This window comes from Nematolebias whitei, chromosome 21 (genome assembly GCF_014905685.2).
Source record: "Nematolebias whitei isolate Nwh7 chromosome 21, NemWhi1, whole genome shotgun sequence".
Classification (NCBI taxonomy): domain Eukaryota; kingdom Metazoa; phylum Chordata; class Actinopteri; order Cyprinodontiformes; family Rivulidae; genus Nematolebias; species Nematolebias whitei.
Window position 1 is genome coordinate 33,140,306 of NC_056518.1, and position 26,129 is coordinate 33,166,434.

General features: G+C 42.4%; 1 protein-coding gene across 2 annotated transcripts in view; it reads right to left on the reverse strand.

Moving 5' to 3' along the window:
* stxbp5b (syntaxin binding protein 5b (tomosyn)) overlaps positions 1 to 26,129 on the reverse strand; it is a 40,143-nt gene that overhangs the window by 11,220 nt on the left and 2,794 nt on the right. For both annotated transcript variants that reach the window (XM_037694972.1, XM_037694971.1), the window contains exons 3-18: positions 19,786 to 19,867; positions 19,407 to 19,507; positions 18,324 to 18,458; positions 14,760 to 14,823; positions 10,663 to 10,746; positions 9,251 to 9,374; positions 9,012 to 9,090; positions 5,867 to 6,021; positions 5,724 to 5,796; positions 5,465 to 5,612; positions 5,206 to 5,273; positions 5,078 to 5,118; positions 3,639 to 3,859; positions 2,305 to 2,489; positions 1,879 to 2,004; positions 1,544 to 1,695 (exon numbers count right to left, since the gene is read on the reverse strand). In XM_037694972.1, the coding sequence (XP_037550900.1) occupies positions 1,544 to 1,695; positions 1,879 to 2,004; positions 2,305 to 2,489; positions 3,639 to 3,859; positions 5,078 to 5,118; positions 5,206 to 5,273; positions 5,465 to 5,612; positions 5,724 to 5,796; positions 5,867 to 6,021; positions 9,012 to 9,090; positions 9,251 to 9,374; positions 10,663 to 10,746; positions 14,760 to 14,823; positions 18,324 to 18,458; positions 19,407 to 19,507; positions 19,786 to 19,867 (1,838 nt within the window). The remainder of the gene's footprint in view (positions 1 to 1,543; positions 1,696 to 1,878; positions 2,005 to 2,304; positions 2,490 to 3,638; positions 3,860 to 5,077; positions 5,119 to 5,205; positions 5,274 to 5,464; positions 5,613 to 5,723; positions 5,797 to 5,866; positions 6,022 to 9,011; positions 9,091 to 9,250; positions 9,375 to 10,662; positions 10,747 to 14,759; positions 14,824 to 18,323; positions 18,459 to 19,406; positions 19,508 to 19,785; positions 19,868 to 26,129) is intronic.

A 26,129-nucleotide genomic window follows, 5' to 3' on the forward strand; every position in this document is an offset into this window, starting at 1 on the left:
AAAGAAACAAACCACTGTGCACATGGCTAATGATTACAGAAGGCTGATGATGTCAGCTAAAACTAAGTTTTGAAAACCAGTTTGCGTTACTTTTCAACGTTTGCCACAGAACATAGTTATTTATGTCTCCATCATGTTTCGCAGGATGTGCAATGTGAATAAATGGTGGGTGTTGGACTTTGATAAGTCAAAAAGCTTTCAACAATAATGAAGTGAGAAGGAAAAAGTTCTGACATAACGGGACTTACTGAAGTGAGATGAGCGCATTTTTTTCACGGACTGAGAATACAAGTTAGAAAGTCTGGACATGTAAGACGTAGCAGTTGGACAGTCTTGATCAGATCACAGAGAGAGACAAAGGAGTGAACAGTGAGACAGAAAATAACAAAATCAAAAGTGCAAATTAAAAAACAGTCACAGTGGCTTGCTGCTGAACTTGTAAGTGCTAAAACAAAAAAAAGTGTTGTGCTATTATCAGACTGTGTTTTGCATTTTAAATACAATAAACTTGGTTTTAGTTTTCAGTCATGGGAAAATTAAAGTCCACTTTTTTCCTCCAATTCTAGGGTTTTATATATCAGGACGTAATAAAGCTCCAGGTTCTAAACTTATTTTAATCTAACCTGGGGCACAAAAACACCCAACACATTCCACCATGCCAGTTGTTGAAAACAGAGTCAGTATACAACAGTAGTGGTATACTTTTAAGCAATTTAAGAATGAAAAAGCAGTTTCCTCAAATGATTGGGGTGGTGGTGGCCATCTTGGATTTTGACATGGCAACCCAGTTTTTGAAAGGAACTGTTCTTATGCCTAGATGCAGCCACGCACCAAAATGGAAGTTGGTACCTCACTCATTTTTCAAGTTATCAAGCTCACAACAGGCAAGGATGGACAGTATTTCCAACTCCCCCTCTTGGCTCCACGATGAGGGACAATCATTTTAGAACCTGGTAAAGATCAAATTGCTGATTTGTAAAACCTTAGAACTGAAAGAGGATGGACTTTCTTCATTCCACGACTATAATGTCAAATTTAGCAGCCAGCTATTGAGACAAAAACAATGAATTTGTGACAGAATGATTAGACAGAGAGAGGATGAGCACAAACAACAAAGGGGACATGACTAAAGAACAAGGCTGTAGACACAAACATAAACAAGGATAATGTTTTTTTTCTGCAGCAGATGATCATTTCACAGCAGAGCTCTTATCTGCAGATTACCAACGTGCACACTTCACTGTCGTTGCACCGTCCTACTCAACAGATGGAGAATCTGTCGGTGTTGCCCCCTGTTGAGGGGGAGAAGCTACTGCAGGGTGTGCTCGTGGTGTGAAGTCAGGGCAGCTGCCAAGAGTCAGCTCTGCCCCACCACTCCACCTGATGAGGTTCAGCAGCACAAAGGGATAAGAGGGCGGCAGCAAACGAAGAGCATCGAGCGTTTCTCAGGGAGATTAACGGGAGCCGGAGCACGTGGGAGAAGTTGCACTGCAGCACTCGGGAGGAAAGCACAGAGAGGTGGAAGTGGTGGAGTGAGGCTCACCTCCAGAGGGCTGCCGTGGGTTACGTGGGGAGCGTGGCTGTCTCTGGCATGGGTCGGATGGGCTGTACAGCTCCAACGTGCCCATGTTGAACAGCAGGGTTTTCTGGAGGTAGTCCACCACAGCCAGACCGTTACTGTTTCCAAACACCACACTGGGAGACAGAAGGTATGAGACTCTAGCAAAGCGCCACACTTTCAGTCTACCTCTTCAGCTGCCTCCGTTAGGACAGGATGTAATCCAAGAGCCTCGACGCACTCAAAGTTAGCATAAATACAGAAACAAGCGCCGAGATGACGCTGCAGGCTTAGAGATGCTCAAGGCTGTGCAGACTTACAGGCTGTAGGAGGAGTTGAGTGCCAGGCTGGTGATCTGCTGAGGCGGCTCCCCGCTCACCCACACCAGCTGGATCACCAGCTCCACCTGGTAGCCCGGAGACTGCTTCAGCGGGGAGCTCCGCACCCTGCACCAAACACACAGCGGGGTGAAGCAGTGAATCATCACCCTGCGGGCAGAGCCACGCTGACTACAAAATCATTTCTGCTGCCGTGGGTCCTTTCCTACCCATTACTGTCAAAACGTTTTCAGAATATCCTGACAACATCAGAGTTTTAGACTTACTTTTACTAAGTGTGTAAAACTCTGGGGGGTAGAAACTGATCACTACGTCTATTACTTTTATAGATTTTTAAAATCTAAGCATAACAAAGTGCAGCGCTTCAATGAGACTGTTAGCAATAAATAAAAAAGAAAAAGGCCGTACAGAAGGCATGGTATATTGTCTCGGGGCCCTTCAGAGGAGTTGCCGCCTGTGGAGAGCTGGTTGGGCGGCTCGGCCTCCTGAGGGCTGCAGGGAGCTGCAGAGGCTGGCAGGGTGGGAGTCTGCTCCCCTCCTCGATCAGGGGAGTCCAAGTCATTGAATTCACACGGCATCCGTAACTCCAGGAGCTGAAAGAAAGAGGGCACACGTTACTGGACATGGGAAGAAAAAGGAACGATTATGACCCATTTACCAGCTGGCTGAGTGAAACACAAGTTGAAGGCCGAGCATCCTTTGAAGGAAGCGGACCTCCCACTGCCTTTCATGATGGAGATCATTTTATGTGGAAAAATTGAGTTCTGGCCATTTTGATCAGACTTTTGTCACGGGAATGTGTATTATTTACACTCACCATGCTCCACAATTTTACTATTTACTATGATTAATGTATTTATACACTGCTCTTTTACTGTTATCATGAATGATATCAAATGTTCCATAATCCGTTCTCCAAGTAATAATCAGTCTTCATGTGAGCGGTCAGTATATGATATGATTACTGTGACATTGAGAGCTGTCTGACTTCCCAGATTTCCTCCCGTTTCTCTCTGCAGCTGGGTTCTGATGACGCTGGACAGGCCGGGGAGGGGCTGGAAGTTTCTACAAAACTAATTTTTCCTGTTAGGAAGTCAGAACGGGTCAGAGCCTCAGACAGGTGAAAGCGTTGATAAGTGTGAACCTGTAAATGCATTGATCTTCTGTTCTCCAAAGCTTTGCAATAAATCTGTTGAAGCCTACGCCTGGTTGTTTTGGGAATCTCTTTTTTCCCCACAACAATTTCTAAATGAGGTTACGTGGAACACCTGGAAGTCCCTTTAACTTTATGACAGTTTATGACAGGAGAAAACTGACCACCTCACTTAACTAATTAAAAATACCTTTTTTAAACAATAAACTTGTCAATCTTCTAGAGCAATATCAGACTGAAATAAAATTATCACACTGAATTAGCTTTTTAAAATGTTAACTCTTTAGTAAAAACAACTCCATATTTCATTTTTTGAGCTTGATGGTCAGTGCCGCGGTAATCCGGTAATCCTGTAATCCGGTAATCCTGTAATCCTGAGGTTGTAGTTTGAGCCCAGGTTGCGTCAAGTTCGTACTAGATGAGTAGAACTTGGGAGTTTGTGTTGTGATAATATTTCTGATGGTTTCAAGTGGTTCATGAAAAAATTTGCAAACAGACAAACACAGGCAAAAACTTTATCCGCGCCTTAGACAATTACTGGCAATGGTTTTATTTCACAATTGTGATTTCTTTAAACGTGTGTACCCACCTGAACAACCTCAGTGGTGACTTCCTGTTTGCTGAACCTGTAGATGATCACATGAGCAGACACTCCGGCCACGCACAGCATCCGGCTCTCAGGGCACCAGAACAAGGTCTGGATGGCAAACGGGTCTTCGTCGACTATGTCTGCGTTTGGCTGCTCCTCCTTACCGCGAGCCCTCTCGAACACTTTGGCAGTCTTCAGCTTGTACAGCACTTGAAGCATTACTTTGAAGAAAGATACATCAATTAATAAAAACACCCGATGATGCACTGTCACCTACATGGAAAACTGCTTCAAATAAGAAACACAGAAAAGTTGAAAATGTTTTAAAGCTAAACTTGTAGATGTCAAGTGCATTTAGAGAACAAGAAAAAATAAAAGCTCGAGGGCGAGAGGTTGGGACAAGAACATCTGCACACACTAATAAAACAACTTGAAACAAGCGGTATGCTGATGCTCCCCATCACTGAGGGCTTTGAAGAGTGAATGTTTCTAGTTTTCAAGGGGAGTGATTTCTGGAGAGGAATCTAACAGGGAATGCCAGTAAACCTAAATGTTTTTGGCGCAAGATGTTCAAGTGGGTAGAAGTTCCACTGCGCAGAAGAACAGAGGTAGGTTTTTTTTTTTTGCTTGTCCGAGGCAGAGTGACAGATCCTGGCGAGCAAAGAGAGCAATTTTATCCACCATCAGGTGCAATGGTGAAGCCAGGGGGTGGCCAATGGTGGCCTTGGCCACCACAGATTAATCTTCGGCCACCCCAGTCATTTAGGAAACTATACTTTTAAGTCAAATAAAAACTAGAAATCATAGTTCCCTCAAGTGATCGGGGTGGCCGGTTTACAAATAAATATTTTATATATATATATGTGTGTATGTATGTATGGTGGTGGCCATCTTGGATTTGAAAGTGTAAACCTAATTTCCAAAAGGAACCTTTCTTACCCCTAGATGTACCCATATACCATAATGGAAGTCAGTACCTCACATATTTTTCAAGTTTTCACACTCTCAACATGCCCAGACGGAGGGTATTTCCAACTCCCCCTCTTGGCGGTGACCATAAATGATTGAAAAGCAAAATTTTAGTTGTGGTTCTTGAGGAAATGTTAAAGAAATCTGTACTGCCTCTTCACCAGCTCACAACTGAGAGCACTTTTCGACTGTTTAGTTTTGATTTTGTCCCAAAAATTAACAATTATAACAATTATATTTAGTATAATTCATTTATCAATTTAAACATAAACAAATTAGTTTTTTTTTAATCCAACACCTATTCAGTCCTAAAAAATACTACAACTTCAAGACATTTTATTTTTATTTATTTTTGAAGCACCAAAAATGTCTTAAACATCCAAATAAAACATTAAGCACTGACTTGATTGATTAGCACTATGTAACAAAATATTTCCAACAAACAAAATAAATGGTTTTAATGTACTCACATGCAGAAGCATCCCAAAATTTGATTGACCCATCAGCGTGACTAAAAATAAAAAAAGTGGCAGAATATTCGAGTGTGAGATTAAAACCAAGGAACAATAATACATTTAATATTTCTATAAATACAAACCCTGTGATGATGATCTCTGGGTAACTCTGAGCGCCTTGGCCCCAGTTTCCACCACTAACAGGCCATTCCTGAAAATAAAAGAAAACTGATTTAATTATGGACGAACCGTAACGTCTGCTTCTGTTTTTATTCGTTTATTTGCTGATTCTGCCACAAGCTTCTCTCTCATGGGTTTTCTGGTTAGACAATATGTCTCCAAAACTAAAAGCTCAAACGTAAACTGCAGCTTTAGGATGACAAACAAATGTTGGATGTCTACCTTCTTGCTGTAACCTTGTCGTTTTTGTCGGCTGCCGACGGAGTAAAGTGCAGGAATGAGTTCAGCAGGACAGTCGGCAACGTACTCGCAGCAGGTCACAGGAGACTCGTGGATCGACAGAGCATACGGACTCTCAAATATCGGGTACCTGTCATGGCATAACGCATCATCATACACAGCTTGAAGTTGCCTGAAAAACTGGTGTACAACAATAATAAGATAATTAAAAAATACTACTAATAATAAAACAATGAATTACCCAATTTGCCCAAGGTCTATTACAACTAAATCCTTCTCGAGGAGGACCACCACTGCATAAGGCTCCTGAAAATCTGAACAAAACAAACGTGACTTCAGTGTCGTCACACGGCCATGTTTGTCTGGACCATGTTCAGTTCTCACCATTTGGATAAGGAGTTTCACATAACGTTAGAAAATCTACAATGGGATAGTCCATCTCCAGGACAGTAGTGCTCTTTCCGTGCATCACAGTCAAACAGGCTCTCCTCCCCACGGTGTCGTACGACAGACCACCGGACAGGACCATGAAGGGGTCCCTGAGTTTTGCCAAAACAAGCACAAAGTTCAGATCAGAGTGTTTAAATACATTTACATAAGTGTAATTTTACAACTATTCTGTCCAGGCAGTGGTACAAACTGAATTTACTGTTGTGCTTTCTCTGGAGATGATTTGGCCTCATTTCAAGAGGCTCTTTGAAATGAGGGGACTACTTTTTAATTATAACTAATTAATCCTTGGCCTCAAATACTGGAGGGAAAAACGGGATGATTAACTAGATCAGGTTCAGTAGTGTTGTCATTTTTAGGACATAGTTTTATTAAGTTTTCTCCTTTTAAAACATCAGTTCTGAAGAAGTTTGGGCAAAGTGTCAAAAATTAATAACAGAATGCAATGATTTATAATTTTTATAATCTCATATTTTATTCACAAAGAACGCAGCGTCACTGTTGGGCAAATGTTTTTTACCTCCATTTTTCATAATTTTCACGTTTTTGCATAAATCAGCTTAGTTACACCTCTTAACAACATCAGTCTGTTTTCACAAAAACAAGGTTACATTGTGTCATCAGATTCTCATTGGAAGAAACGTTTCGTCTTTCATCTGAAAGACTTGGTCAGTCTGAGGCCTGCCAACATAATCTGTTGTATAAATAGCTCCTTGACGTGTTTCAAGCCAGCCTGCTGAGGAATTCCCAGAAAATCGGCTTAACACGTGCATAAAGGACCATCAGTCTAAACAAGTGATCAGTGCATAACTCCCGCCTCTCTCCCAATGAGGAAGTCTGCGGCCCTATCAGAGATCCGTTTGAATAAACGTGTCATCATTTCAGGACTCTTGGATTCTCTCTGGCGCTGTCCCAGGTCGACCTCGGCACCCCCGACAGTGTTTATGGATCTCACCAGAGGGAACTGGCTGATTATACCATTCTTATCAGAACTCCTACAGTGCGTCTGGAGTGTCCTTGGACACGCTCACTGCCCTTGTCGTCTTCCCTCCACTATGAAATGTCTGCGTCGCTATGTGCTTATGTGCAGGGTGTTTTTTTTATTTCAAGCCATCTTTCCTCGGCCAAGGAATGAGAGTCTGTTAGGATATTTTTTGCTTCCAAATCCACGACATGTTGTCACTTTCGTTACTTTTTAGTCCGTCCAAACAGGTCTCACTTGTAAACGAGTCTTCGAGTCTCAATGTGATTTATCTATATAAATAAAGGTTGAATGAATGAATGAAAAATAATCAATTGTTTTAGGCCTGAAGGCCACTTGCTACTCTCTGAACCAGCTGAGGGCAAACAAGCCAAAATAGTTCCTAAACAGTATGTAATGTCAAACATCCATCCAACACGTCAATAAGGTGCTATTTATACAACAGATCCTGGTGCAGGCCTCAGACTGACCAAGTCTTCAGATGAAAGACGAAACATTTCTTCCAATATCCTGATGCATGCTCAATAATCCAGGTAGAAAAATCCAAGAAAGTTCAATCTGGTCCTCTGGACATTCAAAAAAACAAAAAACAAAACAAAGCAAAAAAAAAAATGTAGAAACGTTTCGTCTCTCATCCAAGAGACTTCCTCAGTCTGAGCTGCTGTTTTCAGCTCGGTCTCTTAAATAGCACCTTCTCAGAGTGGATCAACCAGTTTTGCTGCTGACAACCAAAACCAGCTGATCACATGCTCAAGAATGAATGTCCAGAGGACCAGATTGAACTTTCTTGGATTTCTTCCAATGAGAATCTGTCCAGATAACATGAATTAACCTTTTTGTGATTTATTTACCTGGGTGATTGAGCTTACACACGTTATTTTTTAATATAAATTGGTCCGTTTAATTAAGGCTATAAAAAATCCTAAAAGATACCATACCACTTTGTTAATTTTTTTATTAACCTTTATTTAACCAGGCAAATCTCAGTGAGATCACAGATCTCTTTTACAAGGGAGGCCCGGGCCTGAAGGCAGACTAACATGCATGTTTTTGGTCTGAGGGAGGGAACAGGAGTACCTGAAGAAAACACACGCAAGCACAAGAAAAACATGCAAACTCCACCCAGAAAGACCCCAGGATCAACTGGGGATTGAACCCAGGACCTTCTTGCTGTGAGGCAACAGTGCTAACCACTGAGCCGTCATGCTGCCTTTTTATAGAGCACTTAAAACTGCAACGAGGCCAACCAAAGAGCTGTACAGCAGAACAACGATCTTGTGAACTTGTTTCCAAACTGTTGTTTAAAAAGAAAGACACCTTTTTCCCCTTGTCCTGAAAAGTATCTTTTTTGAAAATACAATGTTTTTGACCAAAAGCAACCATGAAAACATTCAAATGTTTAGAGATGTCAAGGCAAGTGACCTAGAGGAAACACTGTGTTATAATCAATTCTTGATTTCTTGTTTGAGCTCCGCTGTATTTGGACCGGTGAACCTCTGCCCATCTTTACTTCTGAGAGGTTCAGCCTCTTTAAAATGCTCTTTTCATACCAAGTCCTCTTACAGACCAAATAACCTTAATAGTTGCAAAATGCTCCTGCAGCTACATCTTATTTACACCGCTCACTTTTACAACCTTTTGTCGCCCCTGGCCCAACATTTTTTGGACGAGATGTCGCCATCAAAGTCAAAATTACATTTTTGTTCTTAAAATAGTACAATATTTTAGTTTAACAACAACAAAAAAGTTAAATCATGTCATCTGGACATGTTTACAATGTTCCATTGTGAATGAAATATGGGTTTATGAGATTTACAAATCACTGCATTCTCTTTTTATTTACAATTTACACAACTCCCCACCCTCTGTGGAACTGGGGTTGTACTTGGACTTGGACACAAGTTTGTTCGACATCAGCTACAGTTATAGGAATAACAACACGATTAACACCTGAGAACAAAACTACAGAACTGTCCATGTTCCAGTTTCCATCTGTGAAAAGGTGCGGTCAACAAGACGGACCTGTTTGTTCCAGAACAACAGGAAAGGAGCAGGACAGAGACACAGGATTGGTAGGAAGTGACTGATCACACTTACCCAGCCCTTGTAGTTTTGTACTCCACCTTCAGGATAGGTTTACATGGCTCTGGCTTTCTTCCATCCTTAGGCTGTTTTCCTGTTGCAAGTCAAAGAGCAAAGTAAACATTAAGCTTCAACCTGCACAGGACATATGCACATTTTACACGTTTGTCCCTCCTTGAAGGGACTATGCTTTCTGCACGCATGTCTCTTTGTTCGTATAAACGCATAACCCAAGTGTAGGAAACGGCTCGAACCATGTGGTGTGATGATCTGTCCGGGCTTGGCTGGGACTCGAACATTCCACGTGGTCAGCGTGCCATCGGAGTGGCTGCAAACAAACTGTTTCCCCTCGTGGTGCCAAGCCACCGAGTGGATTGCCTGAGAGTCACAGCAACACAACGTTAGGCTGCAAGACATTTAATAAACCCAAAGAACACAGAAGATAACACATACAAGGTGCGCAATCCTAATTTCATTAATAGCATTTAATGCTGGGTAGCAAGTGTTTTAAACTATATGCTTTCTATTTACACACACGAAACCATGTCATGCTACGCTGGTGAAGATTCTCAGCCGTCCAGGACATGCAAAAAATAAATAAATAAAACTCAAGACAAAAAGAACGGCACTTTATTTGTAACAGAAGACGCTTCGCTTCTGATCCAAGGAGCTTTTCAAGAATGATTAAAGTGTAGCTCTACAACGGACGAACGTTTAAAACCAACTAAATTCCTCCACACAAGAAGATCCAAGGCTGCGTTCACACAGCAGGTCTTGGTGCTCAGATTAGATTCATTTATTTTTTTGCATGCTTGTGCACATCATTAAAACGAGACCTCCGTCAGACTCCAGAGAGAACCGTTTACAGTTCTGAGGCGCAGAAGAAACGTGACGTCACACGCTGAGCTCAAGGAGGGAAGTATGGATGCTACACACGTTAGTAGGCCCGTCACAATAACATTTTGCTGGGCGATTAATTGTTTCAGAAATTATTGCGATAAACAATAATATTGTTTGAAATTTGACAATAATTAGTAATTATTGTCAAATTTAAGAAGAGATGTTGGTTAATTTGTTTTGAGTGTAGTACCTTTTTCGACCACCGGATGGCAGTTTGAACCAAAGGATGGATAGTGAGGGAGTGAGCAGCGTGTCTCTAAGAAACATGGGAGGGAGACCCCTTGACGTGACATGGGCTGTCTCTCCTTCCCGTTATTCAGTTTTCAAAATGGCGGACGCTCGGTGTGGTTTGAGCTCTTTAGCATTTGTCACACAAAGCTTTTAATAAAAATAAATCAGTAAACAAGTTCTCAGTTTCTTTTTGCAGAGAAAAACAACTTTTTACACCAAGGCACGAGTTTCAACCGTGAATTTTGGAGCTTGGACAAGACGGAGGTTCCCCCCCCCCCATTTGTCTGTAGTGTTTAATATATATTTGTATTTTACTTTATCGTTTCACTAAATCCGATTTACATTGAACATAAATAAATGCAAAAATATCTGAGAGGCCAGACAAAAATCTATTTCAGGTTTTGAGACAAAAAAATAAATAAATAACACAACAAACAAAACACTTGCACATAAATTTAACCAGATCAAATAAATATTTGTGACAGCTCTCGCTCTCAGTAAAAACTAAAGGAAAATAAAACAAGTAGTGTCTCACCTCATCATAACTGTAGCGGTAGTCGGCTTTCTTGGACTTTAAATCCCACAACACGACCACCCCGCACTCAAATCCAATCAAAAGCTGTAATAAGAAGAAAACAAGCTCAGAGTTAACAGGATTTAAAGAGCATGCCCATAGAAGTGCGAGTCCACGCTGCCATAGCATGGTGATAAATACACTTCTTGTAACAGTTTAAGTAGTAAGAAACATCATGAAGACCAAGGAGCCTTTTGCACAAGTCTGAGACAAATATGATGAAAAGTACAGCTCAGGGGACACAATTGTGAAGTGGAATGAAATTTATTGGATGTGTCAAACATTTTTAACTAAAAAACTGAAAAGTGGGGCGTGCACTATTATTGGGCCCCTTTACTTTCAGAGCAGCAAACTCACTCCAGAAGTTCAGTGAGGATCTATGAATGATCCAATGTTGTCCCAAATGACTGATGATGATAAGTAGAATCCACCTGTGTGTAATCAAGTCTCCGTATAAATGCACCTGCTCTGTGATAGTCTCAGGGTTCTGTTCAAAGCACAGAGAGCATCATGAAGACCAAGGAACACACCAGGCAGGTCCGAGATACTGTTGTGAAGTTTAAAGCTGGAATTGGATACAAAAAGAATTCCCAAGCTTTAAACATCCCAAGGAGCACTGTGCAAGCAATCATATTGAAATGGAAGGAGTATGAGACCACTGCAGATCTACCAAGACCCGGCCGTCCCTCTAAACTTTCATCTGGAACAAGGAGAAGACTGATCAGAGATGCAGCCAAGAGGCCCATGATCACTCTGGATGAACTGCAGAGATCTACAGCTGAGGTGGGAGAGTCTGTCCATAGGACAACAATCAGTCGTACACTGCACAAATCTGGTCTTTATGGAAGAGTGGCAAGAAGAAAGCCATTTCTCAAAGATATCCATAAAAAGTGTTGTTTAAAGTTTGTCACCTGGGAGACACCAAACATGTGGAAGAAGGTGCTCTGGTCACATGAAACCAAAATCCACCTGTTTGGCCACAATGCAAAACGATATGTTTGGAGTAAAAGCAACACAGCTCATCACCATGAACACACCATCCCCACTGTCAAAAATGGTGGAACCAGTACTCATGGTGCGACTAAGAAGGGCATTAATCAAGGAAACATCCAGGAGGACACAGTGACTATGATGGAGCTGATAATAGTCATATCTGTCCACAGGACCAGTAAAACACAAGATAAATCCTGGAGAGAAAAATTGTTGGGAGTCATCCAGAGATTTGAGACTGGGACAAAGGTCCCCCTTCCAGTGGGACAATGACTGACACACTGGTGAAGCAACACTCCACTGGTTTAAGGAGATCTGGTTAAAGATCCTGGAATGGTCCGGTCAAAGCTCAGACCTCAATCCAGCCAAGTTGTTGATTTGATTTAAAAACTGCCGGGCACAAGCAGCACCATCCACCTTACCTCTTTTATTTTCAATATTCTGAAGTATTTTTGTACCTTTATTACTTATAAACAAAAGTAATTTTCAGGTTTTTAAGCAATATAAAGTATACCAGGAGGGATGAATACTTTTACAAAGCACAGTAATTAATGTGTTTGCCTAAAAACAAAACCAGAATGTGCTTTCTCTGCATGCAGCGTCTGCTTCTGTGCACCGGTAGATACCCAAGGGCATCACAGACCCGTTATTGCTCAATAGACTGTGATGGAACGCCTGTAACTTATCCAGCGAGGCAAGAAGGCAGCGCTCCAACGGGGCTCTCAGTTTTGGTGTCAACTGCTCCAGCACTCTAAAGCTATGGGAAATAAAAACGACAACTCTGCAAGAATTTTGAGAAGGAACTCGAGCAACAAGGTTTGGCTCTGCAGGAAATTAAGAAAAGGGTCCAGACATTTTGGAGATTGCTTTGGGAATGCCACTCACCAACTGGCCTCCAACAGTCACAGCCCAGTGAGATACTCAACCTTCTCAATAACAGGAGGCGAGCGGCAATTTCGCCGCCGACTCTGGCTAATGATCCCCCCCCCCCCCCCATCCTGGAGTCAATCAACGCACCAGCGCATGATAAGTCATATGACAGATCCAATTTCAGTCATTCTAGCAGGAAAGACACTGCCTCTCAGAGACTCCATTTTAAATTTTTATCAAAAGTACAGACTTAAATCTACACATCAGTTTTTAAATCGTGTTGATAGACCAAGTAAAGCCAGAGTTATGATCAATAATCCATGTTACATATTTTTCTGAAATCATCATCATATCTGAAGTGTGTTAGAGCGAGAGGCTGCAGCAAAGACGGGTTCAGGAACAAAACACCCCCCATCACCCTCCATTTTCACCTCCCACCCCCGCCGAACAAATAAACAACCTCCCCCCTCCTTTCTGATGGAGGTTCGAAGTTATTTGTCAAGCGCCAAAAAATCTACAGGAGGAGGAAGAAAAAGACGCAGAAGTTGAATGGAGTTCGGCGCAGTAAAGACGGAGAGAGCGGGAGTGAGTCATGAGGTTTGAGAGATTTGCGATGTTTAGCTCGTTTGGGTTTTATAGTTCGGTTGTAGTTTAGTCAGTTTTAGTGTGTTTGAGTCAAAACAATGAGATAATTTTTGAACGTGAGGTGGACAGAGCTGCGGACCCAGGGTAGGACGGAACCATCGAGTTAGAACCATGAAGAAGGAAAAATCACGAAGCAGAAAAACGGTCCGAGTCAGACGTTGTTGATGAAGAGGGTGATTGCGATTTGTTTTTGAAGAGGAAGAGTGGACCGAGTCCACCTAGGAGGTCTGACTCTGCGCAGAAAAGGGGCCCAGACCCCGTTTGACTGGACCAACAGAACCAAGCATGAGTTCTGAGCTCTGGAGAACAGAGGAGGATGTGGACCCGGAGGGCGGACTAATGGAGGAAAATGCACTTTTTAAAAAATAAATTACCGTAAAATAAATATTTTGTCAATTTAAAAAAAAGTGTAGTGTGTAGTTTTTAAACAAAAAACCCTTAAGCTGGTGAAGATAAAAATAAAGTCCAGTTGCTTTTGTATTGAACGCTTTTTGAAAAAACCCTTAAAGCATTAGATGAAAATAAATAATTTAAATGTAATATTTTTATTTCAGGCTCTAGAAGACTGACTAGATTTTTGTGGAAAAATATTTTAAACTAGTATTTTAGCAGTGTAGTGGTATTTACTAGTATTTCCATCCATCCATCATCTTTACCCGCTTCTTCAATTTTGGGTCACAGGGGTCGACGGTGCCCATGTCACTGTGCGAGGGGCGGGGGACACCTGGACAGGTCTCCAGTCCATCACAGGGACACATAGAGACAAACAACCATTCACTCTCTCACTCACCTAGGGACAATTTAGAGTTACCAATCAGTCTAACATGCATGTTTTAGTCTGTGGGAGGAAACCGGAGCACCCGGAGAAAACCCACGCAGCACGGAGAGAACATGCAGACTCTACCCAGAAAGATCAGACTGGGATTTGAACTGGCAACCTTCTTGCTGAGAGGCAGCAGCTCTACCAGTTGTAGCACCGTGCTGCCCTTACTTTGAAGGAGTTAAATAATGTGGATGATTTCCCCTGAGGAACATGAATAAATAAATAAAGTTAAAAGGTTAAAACAGTCTTATTGAAATGTTCACAACATGATGCTTTGACGTGGATCAGATTTCATGATCTTTGTAGTTACAGAAAACAAAGTGAAGTTTTTGAGCTGCATGCATTCAGCTGGGACTGCTGCAAGATAAAGAATAAAGATAAATTCATTTAATAGATTCTTGTAAATGTGTTATCTCACTCAACAAATTGATTGACAGCTGCTGCAGATTATGACTTCATAACTCTTTCCACGCGTGTGATGCTGGTGAGACATTCTCATCAGTGATCAGAGCTCAAACCGTCTGTCTTCACCAACATTTCACCAACAGAACATCTGAGTTGATGTTGGAAATGACTCCAGCCTCCTGCTCTGAGCCGTTGGCCTCCTACTCTAAAAGTTATCGAGAAGGCTGCATTAAATGTTAAAAACAATAACGGGGGGATTTGTTTTACATTTTGCAAATCTTTTGTGGAAGCGTTTTGCGTGTTAAGTGTTAAACCTATCAGTTACCTTGCCTTCATCCATGGGATTATCACTGATGTGCACAACAGGCCCTGGATGCGTCTTGGTGGATCTGTAACAGACAAGTGGTAGTTTAGGGCATTTTATTAATACTTGACTGTGATTTAACATTACATTTTAAAAAAGTAATTTAAAAAAATTGGTTTTAAGAGTTATACAAGCAGACAATTAAAAAAAAAAGTTATCAAAAATTAAAAACCAAACCATTTTTACTCCTCGCAATGCAAAAAGAAGAAAATGAAGGATTCAAATATGGATCTGTGCAGCAGAGGCACAACATAAGAGACTAGAAGAAGAAGAGCACGAGGGTCTTAGAGGAATGATAATGTGTGGAGACAGGATCACCGAGGCAACAGAGTGAGGGGCATGGAGGAAGAGAGGATGTGGCCTAAAGTGTTGCTGCCTCAGAGTGAGGTCTGGCTCTGCCGGCTAATGATCTCATTTCTGCTGAGAGTCAATACAGCCAGAGATGTCGCAGTGAGTAAAAAGCAACGACGAACAAGAAGATGAACTCCAGTCACCCCACGTAACGAAGCACTCGTAGAAACGAGCCGTACGCAGGTCGAGTCAGGCTTATACAAAAAGCAAGCAAGGCAGAGAAAATATGTTAAAACATGACATTTATATGATTTCATAAGAACTGCAAATAATAATAATCAGCATCATTCATGTTTTAAACGTCATAATCAAGTAAAACAAAACGTCATTCATGAATTAGAAGCTTAAAGAAACGTGTAAGCGTTTATCAAACTGTAAGTTGTTCCAGGACAGAATGTTTGAACACGTTCATCAGGTCAAAAGTAACTTTAAAGAAAACCAGTTCAGTTATGAAGGTGACCTCAGGGTCAGAGGTCACGGTCAGTAGAGAGCACCTTCATGTGATGCACCGACCTACAGTGGTGCTAGAAAGTTTGTGAAGCCTTTATAAGTTTCTATATTTCTTTATAAATATGACCTAAAACATCTTCAGATTTGCACAGAAGTCCTAAAAGTAGATCAAGAGAACCAGGAAAACCAACGAAACTAAACATTTTGGGTTTGGATTATTTTTAGAGGCACCTCTTGCGCACATCTGCACAGCTCTGCATCACGGCTACGGTGAAGGAACCAAAGCTTAAACTTAAGACAGAACATGTGGGCCAGTATGGGATTTTGATGGTGATCATCTTTATTTAAAAACATCAAGGCAAATAATTTTATATCTGCCGCCTAAAAATCACATATGCTGAATTATGATTATATTTTAAGCATCGTAGTGATATGTTTTTAGTTATTTTAAATTTACTGCACAGAAATACAAAGATTGAGAACTCAAGTGAACACGTCTCAGTTTCTCCTATGATCAGATCAAAGTTATGAACAACATTTTTATTTACAGTGATACTTAAAATCAAGGCTCATTATATTTAATTTTAATTTCAGGTGTTGAGACTTTGTAAATTTAACACTAGAGTCAGAATGCCATTTAAAAAAACAGTAATTCAAGTTTTGCACCCAGAAACAAAGTGTTTCCCATTAAAAGAAATAAAAAGGAAAAAAAACTGACCAACTCCACAGGTTTCAAACAAATGGCACAACAAAACTCTAATGCTAAACTAAGAATGCTTTGTTGCACATTCTGTACATTAAAACTTCTGTTGTTCTGCAACATCATAAAAAAGTAACATTTAACGCCTGACCAGACAGTATTAAATGAGTGTGCTGCATATTTCATTTAGAGCATGCTAACCAACCAATCAGACATTTTTTTAAAGGATCATGAAGGTTTCTTCTTCAACGACGGAGTGAAATCTGGTTTTAAAAAGTAACGCCAATTAAACATTCTATAATGTAAAATAAGCGCTGGCACAAAAATTGACCTGGACACCATTGATTAATCGTCTTCCACCTCAATCATTTGAGGAAACTATAATTTCTAGTACAGCAGTCCCTCGCTACTTTGCGGTTCATTTATCGTGGACTCGCACCATCGTGGTTTTTCAAAATAAGAGTGGACGTGACGCACAACTGGCTGATTGATGGATGAGCCGAACGATCGGCATGGAATTTTTATTTAAAATAAATTATTTTGATTTAGCACCTCCTGCTCCTTTGTGTAGCCCACACTGCTGCAGGGTAAACTTCCTGCTGCAGCTTATCAGCTGATCAGGATGCAGAGCAGAGAAATGGGCGTGGCCAAAAGCGCTTGCAGGTGGCAAAGAGCAGAGGAGGCAGAGAGCCGAGATCATGACATTCTGTGCTGTTTTAGAGCGTTTGGAGTTTAAAAACATTGTTTAGAATATTGCAAGAGTGTGGTTTAAAATGCCATATAATAAACTACTACTTACTACTTGTACAAATATTCCTACTTCATGGTGTTCCACTTATCACGGGTCTTCAGGGTACGGCTCTGCCATGATAAACGAGGGACTACTGTATCTGAAATGACGACCTTTCTTACGCCTACAAGCAGCAACATGCTGCAATGAAAGTCAAAAAACATTAAATCTCAGCCTCAGTTTGTCACACGGCACATCAAAGGCTCCTTGGTGCTTTTAGCAGCCGGCCCTGGATGGCTTGTAAAGATGGAGGATCAAATCAACTTACAGGAACATCCTGGAGGCCAATGTGATGCCGTCTGATAAAGAGCAGTTACGTGCAGTCTCTCCGTCTCACCTGCTGAAGCTCGTACCACAGACAGAGCGGTCACAGGTGTCTTGGTGGTCTCGGTTTGTGAGGGAGGTCTTCTCTTGGTGGATTTACACAAGTCCCATACTCCTTCCATTTGTTGATGACCATGGAACTCTTCCTATATCCATCCCCCTGACTTGTACTTTTCACACATCTATTCTCTGAGTTGAATTAGGAGTCACTTTAAAAAGGAGGTGAATATGTATGTATGCAGTCACTTATTTACTTTGCACATGGTTATTTACTCAGTCTGTAAAATAAATAAATAAATAAATAAGATAGATAGTGAGAGTGGGGAGAGAGATTTCTTTGAAAAAAGGCTCATATCGACCATGACTGATTTCTAAACAGCACTAAAAAGGGTCAAACATTCGAGGGGTGAAAACTTATGTGCACTCTCTCCTTTGTAGGAACAATACATTTTTTACAGTTCTGTCATTGGAACGATTTAACACTGTGGTACAGCTTGAAACTGAAAACCAACCGCTCCTGGAAACCTACTCACGAATGGATCCATGCTGTGCATGAGATATAAAGCTCCTTATGTTTGAATATCTACAAGAGGAGGTGGGTGACGCACAGAAGTCATGAGGGTTATCAAATAAGTGTGTCCTGTAAAAGAAGTTCTGTTAAATCAAGCAGCCAACACTTCTGAACAACTCAGAAGCAAATCCTGGCAAGGACCGATCACCGTGCGACTTTCACTGGGATCAGAGCTGCAGCGTGATCAGCTTCCAGGACACAACATCAACACACAGCGACGTTCACATTCCTTTGCATCTTCAGAAGTTCCTGCTTGAGCGAGGACTGAACACATGCACAAAGGAGACATGCAAAAGGCCGGTGAAGGAGGAGGGATAGAGCAGAGGGTTGTTAACTCACAGTTCGATGGCTTTGTTCCACATAATAACGTAGCCTGAGAGAGTGAAGGACTCCACGTTGACGATGTGGATGTTTCCCCGCTCTGAGCCGATGTACAGCCATTTGCTCTGGAAGGGCAGGTGGCAGTATGTGATTCTGCAAGAGATCAGGACGCATCACCAGCAGGCTTTTCATTAGCCCCTGACTCAGTCCCATCACAGAGCTCCTGCTTGTCCCTAATCATGATGGTCCAACTGGAAGGAGCGCTGAAGGACTGGGATTTAATTACAAAGGCCTGGCACTGTGCCACACTAATGAAGCCCGACTATTTATAACTCAGTGGGAACGGCACGATAAATGCTGCTGGCTCCTCTCCACCGACAGGAAGACCGATTTGGTCACAACATATAGAGAAGAAAATGTGCTAACGGTAAACATGCTGTTTAAACTTGATGTCTACAGAGATGTTATGACATTTTACTGACATACAAGGCAATTAAAAACACAATGTTTAGCTTTTATTACTAAAGAGAACTATAACTGTAATTAGTTGTGCCTGCAGTGTTTCTCTGAGGTTACATGCCTTGGCAGGGTGCTCATGTCTTCGCACATTTTTGTTGACAGGGGTGGGGGGCGTGGAGAGACGGTTGTGCGTCTGTATGTTAGTGCCAGCAGTTCTCGACGAGGGGTGGGGGGGTATGCATGAGAGAAGCAGAGCGCTACGTCCATGGCTACATCTATAGTTTTTTTAGCAAGTGCGTCTGTATTGTGCACAGCTAGCTTAGCGCTACATCAATGCCGGCAGTTGTTGACGGGGGTGGCGGAGTGGGGGGGGATGTGGGTGAAGGACAATTTTGGTAGGCGGGGTGCTTGGTTCTGTGGACAGTGCAGGGCGCCCTCCTTGGATAACGGTCGGGGAAACACTGGCTGTGTTGGGCCTTTTTACAGAACCAGTGGTCAGTAGCTGAGGGATTTGAATAGTGAGTGTTTGTAGTTTTTGAGATGAGTGTTTTTCTCCATGTATATGTATATCCATCCAGAAAAACACTCATCTCAAAAACTACAAACACAACTGCAAGCAGAGAAAGTCAAACAAGTCTGTACCTCTCCCGATTAAACTTGAGCGAATGCAGTATAGCGGGGATTTTTTGCCTCAGGTTCCACAGGTGGACGCTGTCATCAGCTAAGGCACTCACCAGTGCCCCCTGTGGAGACGACGACAAACACATCAACATCAAGAAAATGTCACTTGGCTTAGATATTTTCTCTAGTTACTACAGACACATTAGGGGCAGCAGCATTGGGATGCTGTTCAACAGTTCAAGGATCAACATTGATTTGTGGCGTTACACGACACTGTTCACACCTGCTGCCAAAAACTGGGAAAGAGAAATTCAGGAGAAGAATGGACAGACTGGGAGTAAAGAGGAGAAGAAGAGGAGAAGACAAACAAGGCCATGAGGATCAGGAGAGGACGACGCACCTCGTTGATGAGGAACTGGAGCTGGATAACGGCGGCACCGCTCTCGTGCTGACAGTAGCTCTCCACGCCTGCACGGCCGAAGCTTAAAGTTGGCTCCGTTAAAGGAAACAAGCAGGAACGGTTGCTGGAGGACGTCACGCAGAAACGGAGACGAAAATCTTTTCCCACAATAGTCTTTTGAAAAGGCCAAGTTTAAAAATGAAGAAAAAAATTAAAATAAAAAGGTTGAACAACCAAAAGTGGCGAGTTGGAGCCTTTTTCATTCCCACATACACATCTGTAAGCCTGAGCAACAGACATGTAGAACACTCACGCTCTATGATGCAAAGAATTCACACGTGATCCTCCTCCAGAGACGCTTCCACTTCCTCGGGACCAAAGCTCGTTTAAAATGGACTGAGGTAATATACAAAACTGTTCTGTGATCAGAAACCAAAGTTTGAAATCGTTTTTTGAAAACCACAAAATGCCCCACCCTCCAAAATAAAGCGTAGAGGGACCTTCCAGTTTGTTATCAGTGCTCAGTTCAGCCTCTCTAATGGTATGGGGGTGTATTGGTATTAGTGTCTATGGAATGGAACAAGTAGGATCCTGTATCAGCTCAGGGCTCCCGTCTGCCTCATGCTGCAGAGACAAACTGTAAGATGAGAAGTGTGTTTTGACCAGCCCCTTACAGACTGGGGGGGGGGGTATCGTGATTATTGTAAAGCTGTAAAAAAGTCAGTTGTGCTCACTATCTGTGTCCACTTTGAGCAGTGACTGTAAAAACTAAAGTCTGAGCAGGATTAAGCGAGCTGTGGTCAAACAATCCTTCAGCTCCTTGAACAAACTAAGGAGGGGCTGCAGGAGATGTTTTCAGGACACACTCCATCTCACAAACCCACAGGACAACTCAGACTTTAAGGCTGAGAGCAGCAGAACTCAGGTGGACCCAAGACCTTACTGACCCGTTTCAACTCTTCACCCTTAAAGTTCAGTACATTTGTCAGCATTTTAAAACAGGAACAATGTTCCCACAGTGGAGAGGGAAATTTATTTTGTAGGTTTCACATGCGTGATGTAATAGAGCCGGATCATATGATAAATAAAAGCGTGTTAGTTTTGCACAAGCACGCAGTGACAGACCACTCCTGCTGCAGTGTGGGCCAACAGGGCTGCTGAGCCAAGCAAGCAGGAAGCTACAGAGTCAAACCTCAAAGCTAGATTTTATCAGAAGGAAAGCGTTCTTTAAAACTTCCTCCCACAGTTTACGATGGCCTAACAAGCCTCAGGTACAAACTACACTTGGGGCTCAAGATTGAGCAGTTAACACGTTTCCCTTTGTGACGTTATTTCATCGGTTTAATAAATAAGCTCTATGAGGAAGTCACATCACACTCGTCATATGTTTATATTACATGTTGTTGTAAAGAAATCCTACTTTTATTGCTAATAAATGAGAGAGCTCAGCTGCCAGCGTTTTGTTAGCGAAATAACAAGTTCTACTTTTTTGTCTTTCAAGGCGGCCCCGACTCAAGAAGTTGGAACGTTGCGTGAAATGTAAATTAAAACAGAATAAAATAAACTCGTTTGGTTCTTTTATTTCTTCTTGTTTGGACTATTGTAGCAGATTATTCAAGTTTAAACAAGAAGGAGCTGGATCATAATGTTGTCCAGGTTGTTGGTGCTACGCCGCACCCATTTTAAACCTTGTGGAGATGTTTCACCCCTGAAGCGTACAGCCCCACTCCTTACACAGCCTAGCTTCTATTGAGGCTACTGAAAAACATCTGAAGACGTCCTTTTGAAACATAATTTCAGAACAATGTTCCTCAACAAGAAAATAGGGAAAGCTCTGAAGTAGAGCCCGACCGATACATCGGTAGGACCGATGATTTCGGACGATATAGACGTTTGGGGACCTATCTGTGATAACTGTCCCATTATGAGTCGATATAAGCACTTCTAAGCACTCTTCTCTGAGCCTAGAACACAAAATGTTCTGTTGAGTTTTTGGGCAGCAGCAGGAACCCTTGGATGTTTCTTCAGACATTACCAATAATAAACTCACTGAACGTAGAAAAGAATTTCCTCTTTGTTCCCAAGAGTCTTAGGACATTAAACACTTAAGTCATCCCCTTCAACATCAACACTTCTCCATTTTGGTAAGCTGTGGCGGTCGACCGCAGCATTGCTACCGTACGCAGCTTTTCTCCTGAAGCCTGACAATTACCCTCTGGAGAGGAAATTTTCTTTATTGGGCTCATTTACAAAACAACACATCGTTTTCCAGAGTCGTTCGAAAAGCCAGTCAATTTCAAAAGAGCAGGAAGCAGCGGGGATGATCAGATGAGCAGTATTTCAACACCAAGCGCTGAACTACTTCCACACTTCAAGCATGACACGTCGCCTGCAAGAGCAAACTTGCAGAAAGCAGTCCATTCTGCTCCACCAGTGAAAGTCCAAGAAAGGCCGAGCGTTCCTTGAAGGAACGCATAAAGTCTCTGCTGTTCATGCCAGGACTGAGACGATCTCGTGCTGAACAGTGACACGTTCGAGGCGTTTTGGTCAAACCTTAAATAAGTAATATGCACCGCCTCACAGAATGTGCTAGAACGACTCTCAGCTACTACCACACCAAATGTTAGCTCAAGATCCATCAGTTTGACAGAGTTAAAGCCATTTTAGTGTTTTTTGAAGGCGAGTTGACCGTGGTGGCCATCTTGAAATGGGATGGCTCCAAAAGTTAATCAGTTGTAGACATCCATCCATCCATCCGTCCATCGTCCGTCTGTCCATCATCTTTACACACTTCTTCCTTTTCAGATCACGGGGGTCACTGGTGTCCATATCTAGCAGTCACTGTGTGAGAGGCAGAGGACACCTGGACATGTCTCCAGTCCATAACAAGAGACAACCACCTAGGGTCAATTAGAGTTACCAATCAGTCCAACATGCATGTTCTTGGTCTGTGGGAGGAAACTGGAGAACCCGGAGAAACGCAGCACGGAGAGAACATGCAAACTCCACCCAGAAAGACCCTTGGCTGGGATTTGAACCGGTGACTTTCTCGCTGAGAGGCGGTAGCTCTACCAATTGTACCACCGTGCTGCCCTTGTTGTAGACATACATCCAATAATCATTTCCTGAAAACTTTATCAAAATCCGTCCAGTAGTTTATTAGATAATTTGCTAATAGAGCGAGTAGACTTTAAATTGTTTTTAACAAGTCAACAAAGTCCATGCTCAACAATCCAGGTATACAATCCAACAATTTTCAGTCAGGTCATCTGGACTTTTTTTTTTTTGTGCCGAAACGTTTCACCTTCCATCCAGAAGGCTTCATCAGTCAAGGAAACGCACAACACAAAACTGATTCTTCCCCCAACAGCTAAAGTGGAACAAACCAGTTATGTTGATGCTAAGATGGTGTCTTTGGTACGCCCCTCCTCCGGTGCCGGCCCTCTCCCTCATGTCAAACTGGTTCAAAACCAACAAAGTCCAAAATTTGAATAAAGAACTTGCTCAGAATTTCTGATGGATTATCTTCTACTACTCATTACATTTTGGCTCATTAGCTGTAAAACCGACAAACGTTTATCTCTGCGTTTTGTACGGTCTGATGGTTGTGGCAGCCATCTTGAATTGGGGCGACTCCAATAGGTTATCAGCTGTAGAGACATCCAACTTCCCGAGAGGCTCATTAAAACGTGTCTCACGGTTTATGAAACAGATATAACAACACACTCAGACACAAGCAAACCTCGAGTTGTACAGTTTAAATGTTTACTGTCAACACGACCACGTGACCAAAACAAGCCCTGGGAAAAGCAGGAAGTGCTGATTGAACATGCTGATTAAAACACCGTAGCCGAGACAGATCTAGTAAAAGCAGACATTTATTGCTTGTAGACACCTCATTGAGCTCAAGTCTTCCGAGCTGCGCCAGCGTTTCCAAACTCCCGGGGCCGATCGATGCAGCTCGTCTTTTGATAAATGGACCAATTGCTCGAGCGACGGTAATCCCATCGGCTTCACCTCGCACATGAAGAGCTACGTGGAAGCTGTGTGTGTTCTCTGGGAGTCGCCACGCGAGAACAAGAACACTCTCTTAATCTGCTGAGCGAATAAAGACGAGGACAGAGCCCCTTCTAATGAACATCTAAACCAAGACCAACAGCAGTCCAGCTCAGCTCCAGGCTCCAGCTCACACAGGTGAACCCCGAGGACATGCAGGGGGTGGTGGTTCCAAATGAAAAACTGACTTCCAGCTGCCTGAGAGGCGCACGCACAGCAACGTGACAGCTCGATTCTGTGTGCGCGGCCAGTTCTTATTGTTCCATATTTTCCTAACAGAGCACTTCGCTCTCAGACTGCAGGTTGACTTGTGGTTTCTAGAGATTCCTAAAGCAGAATGGGAGGAAGATCTTTCAGTTCTCAGGCTCCTCTCTTGTGAAACCAACTTCCAGTTTCTGTCCGTGAAGCTGACACGTTGTCCGGTTTTAAAACTACGCTCAGGACTTTCCTTTTTGATAAATCCTATAGTTAGGGTTGGCTTGGGTTTCTTGACCTATCCCTTAGTTATGCTGCTATAAGCTTAAACTATTGGAGGACAATTTTACCTCATTTCATCAAGTGAATAGTTACAAGTTAATGCAAATGAATAGTTTGTATTTGTAATTATTTCTCTCTTATTTATTTATTTTTCCTCCTAGTGACGACCTGCTCTCCTGCGCTCCTCCATTCTGGACCCGTCTTTCTGTGTTTGCCCTCCTCTCCTTCCTGTCCTCTCAAACTCACCCAGTTGAAGCAGATGGCCGCTCGTCCTGAGCCTGGTTCTGGTAGGTAGTTTTTTCTTTCCACTGTCTCCTTTGTGCTCGCTCAGGATGGGAGACTGTGACGAAGTGAAGATTAAACACAATCTTCTGCTCCCTCCCTCCTTTAACTCTTACTAACTGGTATCTAGAATGGATGTGAATGTTTTTGTTCAGTGCCCTGAGACGACTTCTGTTGTGACTTGGAGCTTTAGAAATGAACTGGATTCTTGTTTACAGCACATATGAAAAGGCATCCTGGCACTGACGAGGCCACACAGCTGATGAGGCCGACTCCACAACATATGGTGGGGGGGCTGATCGTGCACTAATGAGCTTGGTGCTCCAGGAGATGGAAGCTGCTGGCTGCACAGCAACACATCCTACCATGAGCCTACCTGCCTCCTCCGGTGTGGTACGGATCATTTTTTGGCACCGTGTAAAAAAACAAATCAGTTTCTGGGTGAGGTTTGACTTTGTGGAACCCTGAATGACAACAGAAAAAAAATCTAAGTGTTTAAACTACAAGATGGTTCCATTTTTAGAATGAAACAAAAAGGTAATTCTGAAATTAATGTTCTCGAAAAAGTCAAAACTGGTGAAACAAAAGGCTGTAAAAATAAGTAGTACAAATACAAAACAGCTGGAGAAGCTTTTTACAACTAATTGGGTTAATTAACAACAGGTCAGCTGAGGTTTGGGCATCAAAAATGCACTTTAGAGGTTGAATCTCTCAGAAGTGAAGCTGGGCAGAAGTTCACCAGTCTGCAAGAACTGCCTCTCAAAACCATGGAACAGAATAATGTTCAATGATGAAAAATTGGGACAACTTTAGAATGTCCAATTATCTAAAGTTCACAAGATCGCCAACATCTTAAAAAACCTATAGAGCTCAAGACAAAGTGAGCACTGGATGCCTGTGATCCTCAGGCCCTCAGGAGGCACCGATTTAAAACTGGTCTGATTCTGTTAGGAACAAAGCAGAGTCTGAAACGCAGCAGTTCCATTAAGAAGGCTGCTTAAAGCTTCAACCTACAAACAAGAAGTCAAATGTGGTCATGCAGAAACACCACCGTCTTCTCTGCGCCAAGGTTCATTTAAAATGCACGCAGGAAAAATGGAAAAGTGTTCTATGGTCAGACCAATCAGTTGTTTTGGAAACCACCATGTCATCTGTATAAGAGAAGAGAGGATTCCAGCTCATCATTTGAGCACAGTTTAAAAACCTGCCTCTCTGATGGTATGGAGGTGCATGAGTACCTATGACATGGGCAGCTTACACATCTGGATGTATAAACATGTCATGTATGTTTAAAGACTGAGGTCCCCTCTTCTTATACCTCTTAGGAAGAGGGGATGCTTCATGGTGGTAATTTGGTCCCATCACGTTTGTTTTAATTGATAAGTTGACTTTATTCATCCATCCATCATCTTTACCCACTTATTCCTTTTCAGGTCACAGGGGTCACTGGTGCCCATGCCCATCAGTCACTGTGCGAGAGGCGAGGGACACCCTGGACAGGTCTCCAGTCCATCAGAGGGACACCCTGG